The sequence below is a fragment of the Apteryx rowi genome, unplaced genomic scaffold (assembly GCF_003343035.1).
Source record: "Apteryx rowi isolate R43461 unplaced genomic scaffold, aptRow1 scaffold_1204, whole genome shotgun sequence".
Taxonomy (NCBI): domain Eukaryota; kingdom Metazoa; phylum Chordata; class Aves; order Apterygiformes; family Apterygidae; genus Apteryx; species Apteryx rowi.
In genome coordinates, this window is record NW_020447425.1 from 8,476 (window position 1) to 15,052 (window position 6,577).

At 43.5% G+C, this 6,577-nt stretch overlaps 1 protein-coding gene across 1 annotated transcript; it reads left to right on the forward strand.

Moving 5' to 3' along the window:
* Positions 1 to 5,382: 5,382 nt before the first annotated feature.
* CCDC166 (coiled-coil domain containing 166) lies at positions 5,383 to 6,326 on the forward strand. Its single transcript, XM_026090846.1, has one exon. The coding sequence runs from the start codon at positions 5,414 to 5,416 to the stop codon at positions 6,299 to 6,301; it is 888 nt and encodes a 295-aa protein (XP_025946631.1). The 5' UTR covers positions 5,383 to 5,413; the 3' UTR covers positions 6,302 to 6,326.
* Positions 6,327 to 6,577: the final 251 nt, after the last annotated feature.

Genomic DNA, 6,577 nt, shown 5'->3' on the forward strand with positions numbered 1-6,577 from the left:
CAGAAGACTACTGCTCCCGGCATGCCGCGCAAAAACAACATGGCCGCCCGGAAGCCCAGTGTCGGAAGACTACTGCTCCCGGCATGCCGCGCCAAACCACATGGCCGACCGGAAGCCCGGTGCCGGAAGACTACCGCTCCCGGCATGCTGGGGGGGGTGCAACCCTCTATGTCTGCTCTGCGCATGCGTGAGAGCGCTGACTGCAGTATTGGACTGTGATCAGCAGAGGGTAGCAGTGTGCAGTGTCCGATCACGCATGCGCAGTAGCACGTACAGCTTAATGACTGTCCAGGGCCTCTGCGCATGGCTGTTCCTGCTCGCCTGAGAACCAGCGGTGCATTTCTAGTGGCCTCTCTGCTGCTCCGTGGAGCTCACGGACAGAATCGACTGCAGTGAGGCAGCATAAACTGTCTTTGAGATATCGGGGAACACCAAGGGGACAAGACAGGTTGTGCTTCCAGTCCATGAGCACCGAGGAGACACGGGGAGCGCAGCCGATGGCAGCAGCCGTTCCCGAGAAAGCGGGCAGAACCGGCGATCCTGGCTCGCTGCAGGGCGCATGCGCGAGCCCGCCGGCCGCCTTGGGCGGGACCGCCCGCACGCGTTCAAGGAGGGCACTACGCATGCGTGGGCCGCCTCGGGCAGCGCCGCTCCCTGGGCGCGGGTGGGCGGCAGCGCCCCCCGCTGTCTGCAGCACCGCACTGCAGCGCCATCGAGCGCAGCCGGTAGCGGAGCCGCCCGGGGGCGCCGGGAGGCCCCACAGCCACACGGCGGGTCTTGGGAGAGTCCCACAGGCACACGGAGGATGTGCGAGAGGGGAGCCGTGCGGGGGTCTGGAGGTGCCCCAGAACCATAAAGGAGCCGCGTAGGAGAAGCCTGAGGGGGGCAAAGCCGTGTGAGGAATGTCCGGGGCACCCAAACCCGTTAAGCAGGGCTTCGGGAGAGCCCAAACCCACACGAGGGGGTCTAGGCCCCCCAAAGGCACATGGAGCCGGGTCTGGAGCGCCCCAAGCAATGTGGTGGGGCTGAGGGGTGGTGCCAAAGCCACGGGTGGGTTTGGGGAGGGCCCCACATCCACAGGGGAGAGATCTGGGGAAGAGAAAGCCATACGTCTTAGAGAGAAACGAATACCGTGTTAGTCTACAAAAACAGAACATTGAACGTTGAAATAAGGCACATAGTAAAACACAGTAAGAAGTCATTTTAGATGAGTAGATATAAACTAGAGTGGATTAAAAAAAGTATAGCATATATGCAAGAGTACCTTGGGAGAAAATCTCACACTCTAGTTAACACCTTTGTCATTTGCTTGACTCTCCCGACAAGATACCGTATAACACTGAAGCTAGATGCTTATAGTGACTTTTCCTACTCAGATCATATTTAGGTCATATTTCTGTTGTTTTTCTTGGCTTAGAAACTTTTTAATAAAAGTGTATCATGTTCACTTACGTTATTGAGAATGTGTTTCTTGATGCAACGTTTAGGCAGTGGGCAGATCTGAAACTGCCCGTTGCTGCTGTCTCTTTCATTTGACCGCATTTTTCAGCTTTCAGTATTTGGGAGCAGTGTTTTTCATGTTCTTTAATGGGTGGGTCTATATCCATATTCTCTATTCTGCATCCTTTATCTTCAACAGTATAAAGCACATTAATATATCTGCCATTCATTGGAACAAGAAAGATATGTCTAAATGCTGTAAGGTCATATATAAAACTCACAAGCTGATCCTTATACATGAGAAATTTTATTTCCTTGAGTATATAAGGGTAGAAGAGACTGTTCTGTTGTCAAACTCAGCTTCTGTGTGGCACAAGCATGGAATTTCACTAGCTTACCTGTTCATCGAATCTGGTGATTTGTGACTAAAGCACATCTTTCTAGAAAGACATCTGAACTTCAGTACAGTAATAATGGAGAATCCATTACTTACTTCGGCTGTTTATTGCAGTGGTTAATCACTTCATGTAAAAAAATGTGTGAAATTTTTTTTTCTCACTTGAATTTTACAGCTTGAGATTTTATTGATTTCTAGGTGGTTTCCTGCAAAATTAGGGCAATCTTTATTCTTTAGTCTTTTCTCCAAGTGCAGATTTTTATGTATTGTGTTTGCATGTCCAAGTCTTTTTCTGAAATGAGATTAGGTTGCTTCTGCCTCATTTTAGAGCATTTTTGCCAGCCCATGAATAATTTTCTCTCTTGTATACAATCTCAGTCTATCAGGGTTTTTTTAAATGTGTTGGTTCTTGTCTACATGTAGCAGAACATAAAAAACGTAAGAAATGCAACAAGACACTTGCTAGTGTGCAGACTTGCAGCCAATCTCATCTATTCTGAAAATAATTTAAGTGCATTAAACTATATTGAAAGGTGACTTAATGGACTGTTTTCCTTGTAACAGAAACTATCAGCCAAACGCATAAACAGATAACTCCTTAAATGCAAACTGAGAACCTGCCCCCCCAGTGTGGCTTTGAGGCCCCCAAGACTCTTCCTACAACATGACTTTGGCACGCCACAGACCCCCCGTGTGGCTTTTGGCTGCCCCAGATCCCCCCACGTGGGGCTAGACGGACCTCCACTGTGTGGCTTCCCCCCACTCCCCATACATACATCCCTTCCTAATTTTGTGGTATCTGGGATTGCTTGCCAACCTCACGGAAAGAAAACCCAAATATATGGACTAGAAATGCTTGAGTAGATATTGGTACCTAATTCCCAAGGAGGACCAGGGCTTAAGCCATACATTTTCCTTCAGCAAATCCTAATAACTAGTTGAGACTGTTTCCCACAAAATATAGTGGCCTCTATAAAACCTGTTCTTATAAGCCAAACTGTCCTTGTATTTCTGTTTAACTGACAGCTCATCACTTGGTAGGTAACAAAACATCTCACAGTCTGGCCTCACAGCCAGGCTGGGAACTGAAATCGTTCCAAGAATCTCGCTGCAGAGCTTTGCTTGTGGCTGCAGTGTTTCATCACCATGGACACACACAGCTTGTAAACAACGGCTCTGTTCAGAAATCACAGTTTGGCTATCTTCAAATGCTGTCCTGTAAGCCAGGAGGAGCAAGCCAGAAGAAGTTATCTTGAAACTTTAAGACTGCAAGCACAGGAAAGGTCAGTGGCTTTCTGAAAAACACATTTTGTATAATACCAGCTTTAGCAAAGCTTGCTTTTTCCATGCAGATTTAGCCATTCCCCTAACATTCACACAGTCCTACAATTGTCTTTCCCCCCAAACCCTATTGCATTAACTCATTTCTACTACTTTCCATCATGACACCCTTCTAGTCTTTAAGTGTGTTTCCCAAAACACAGTTGCACTGATTTCTCCCTCAGATTCTTATGGCTCCCTTATGCACTACACTTCTGATGCAGCTGCCATATTCCCAGCTTGGAACCTGTTCTGTTATTACTACGATAAGAGCTTTTTGTATATTTATTCTACTTTGGTCACCTATTTACTTGAATTTTGGACATTTTCTGAAAGAGAGACATCAGTTTTATTAGGATGCAATAAGTTTTAGTTAGAAGTGTTCATTAAAAACTACATTAGACTTATCAGACTTCTCTCTAGCTGTGATTAAATCCTGGATTGCAGTATTCCTCCTTTGAAGAAGTAGTTTAAAAGTTCAGCACACAAAGTTCTATTCACTTTTATTTTCACAATTAAGTCTGCAAGAGTCATTAATACTGATGCATTTCCCTTCCCTCAATATTTGTTCTGGACCTAACCATGCCTCTTATATTGCAGGTATCTCACCAGTTTTAATACATAATGTTGCATTTAAAAAAGAGAAATGTCTGCTTTCAAAAAAATTAGCAAAGTCTTAATTTAGGATTGTAGGCATAGTGTTTACACTATTTGAATATATCTTAAAATAATTACATTACCACTTACTTAATCAAAAATTCCCTGCCTCATTCACACCACAAAAATTATGCCTAATTACCAGACACTGTTTCCTGTGATGTATTATCTTTTAATCATTTAATATGTACAGAAGAGGGCTTTTAAAAAGTGCTATTTAAGGCATTATCCACTATTCCATCATCTTCCCCTGGTAGCTCACAAACATTACAAAACAAGTCTTCTAACTTACTTCTTGGATTCAGGATGTGCTTAGCTGTACTTAACAGTGTGAACCTTCGGCATACAAACATCAAGATTAACAGAAACATTATTCTGAAACTAAAGAAAAAAGCATACATTCCAGACACGTACAGCTTCTTGCTTGTTACTGTGCTTGAGCATTAATTGTTCTGTAATGTTTGGCCCTTCTGGAAAAAAATTGTATGCTCTAAAGGTACATCTTACTGTGGCCACTTTTTCTAACAAAATAATAATTCTTGCCATTATTTGCACTACACGTTTCTTCACCTTGGGCTCTAATCTGGGATGTTGTTTTCTGGCCATGGAAACCCGGGTGTACATCTAAGAGTAATGAGCGTTGGAACACAACTCTCCCCTCCCTCTGGCGAGTGTCCATGGATTGAAACATTAGTCTCCATACAGTAGTCATTCTTTCACTCTTTCTGTATGCATGAATATTTAATTGCCCAAGAGTTGTGTCTCAAATTATATTATAGCCTAATAGTTAAGATGATGTCCAAGAAGATGTCAGTTCATGTTACCTCAGGCAGAGGAAGGATAAGAATGTAGTCACTCCCCAAAGTAACTAAACACCCTGATCAGTCATTGAAGTCTTAGGTTTAAACTGGAAGCAACATTTCCTTCTCTACTCCCATTTCATAAGACAATACTGAGTTAAGTATCTACTTCCAGAAAAAGGATGTGGCTGTGAATTCTGCCTCTTCAAATGTAAATACAGGAATCTAACTTTGATGGAGAAATGGAACTTCTCTCCGTAACATAATTCTCTACAGAGTAATTCGGATGGCTTCTAGTCCAATGATTTTGCAGCCATATTTTATAATTTACTTTATAAGTTTATGGATTTCAGTCATGCCTCTATCCAGCCTTCAGTACCAACTGTCTGGCTGAAGTTCTAGCCACAAGACCCACTGTCTACAGAGAAACAGTACACAATGTAAAACTGTAATAATTCCCCAGTGGAATTTGACCCCATACTCCAAACTACAGAAAGAATACAACGTTAAACAACAACAAAAAAATTAATCTTAAAAGATACATATTTGTAGATTAGCAAAACTACTTATCAGTTGACTAGGACTATAAAAAGGCACATACACATATGTACATATGTGTGCTTCAAGTCAAGACGCAGGCCAGACATGAAATATTTTAGGCCAAACATAAGCAGTTGAAAACAAGAGGACGTGATGGGGGGGGGAGCAACCTTCATACATGTGACTGGAATACTCCCCTAGAATTCCAAATTTTTCATTCTGTTACATTTTGCCAGAGTTTGATACATCAGTGTGAAGTATGACATCCAAGAAAAAGAAGCTGAAACAAGACACCATACGCACAGGAACAAATAAGGAAGGACTAGGAACCAAGAATGGAGAAATATCCAAAGGAAGAAGCCCCATGGAAACACTTGTCAGAGAGAGGAAGCAGTATTTGCAGGAGGAATACAAGACCCTTACTGAACATATGAACACGTACATGGGAAGAGTGGAGCACTTCCTCCATGAGAACGATATCCTAGAAAAGGAAGCTCAACAGAATCAGGAAGAGAGCAACGCTTACCTCTCCTACATAACAAAATACAGCCAGAAGTGCCAGAATGTGATAATAACATTAAATGACCAGAATCACACTGATCTGTCTCAAATCTGGAAGCAGAAAGAGAAGCTAATCTCACAGTATACAGAAAAAGAGAAGGAGGTAAGGAACTACCTCATGGATATGGAGAAAAAGTATTCTCTTATGAACAAGGAGGTTGAAGACTTGCAGCCTTTCAAAGACCTGCAGCTGGAACAGATGAACAAGATTAAGGACCTGGAGAAGGAGTTGCTGGTCACAAAGATCCGGCATTCAGAACAAATGCACAAAATCAAGAGCAGATTTCTCCAGGCCAAGGCTGCCTGTGAGGCAGAGTCTCATCAGAAGATCCAGGTTCTGACCAAGAAAGCAGAAGAAGCAGCAGTGCAATCTCTGATTCAGCATGCCAAACAAATAAAAGCAGAGAACTGGCATCTACGCCAGGAACTGCTCAACCTCATCCAATGCTCACGCACTCTCAAAGCAATCAGGCTTCAACTGAGGGAGCAGCAGCAGCAGCTTCTTCAGGAGAACCAATACAGCCAGGACATGGCACGCATGCGTCGCTGGTTTCCCCAGCATGAGGTACATGATGCAAACAGGTAAACCTACAGCTTCCATAGCCCCTTCAGATGTGTTCATTAGCCCAGAAGAAACACTTCTCTACTCCTCACTCATACCAATTTATCACTAGACATAGCTGGACTGCTGCTACTACAAGTCAGGTAACAAAGTATGCAGAAGTGAGGTGAATAGCTGACATGTTCTGTGGGTGGGTGAATGGTTTGATTTACATTGCTTGTGCTCAGAGCACAATCCAAATACATCTTAAAAGTAACCTCACCTTTAACTTCCACAACATCCATATTAAGTAGCAGTTGA

What these genes read in the sequence shown, in the direction of transcription:
- CCDC166 (XM_026090846.1), top strand. Translation starts at nt 5,414, where the DNA reads ATGACATCCAAGAAAAAGAAGCTGAAACAAGACACCATACGCACAGGA.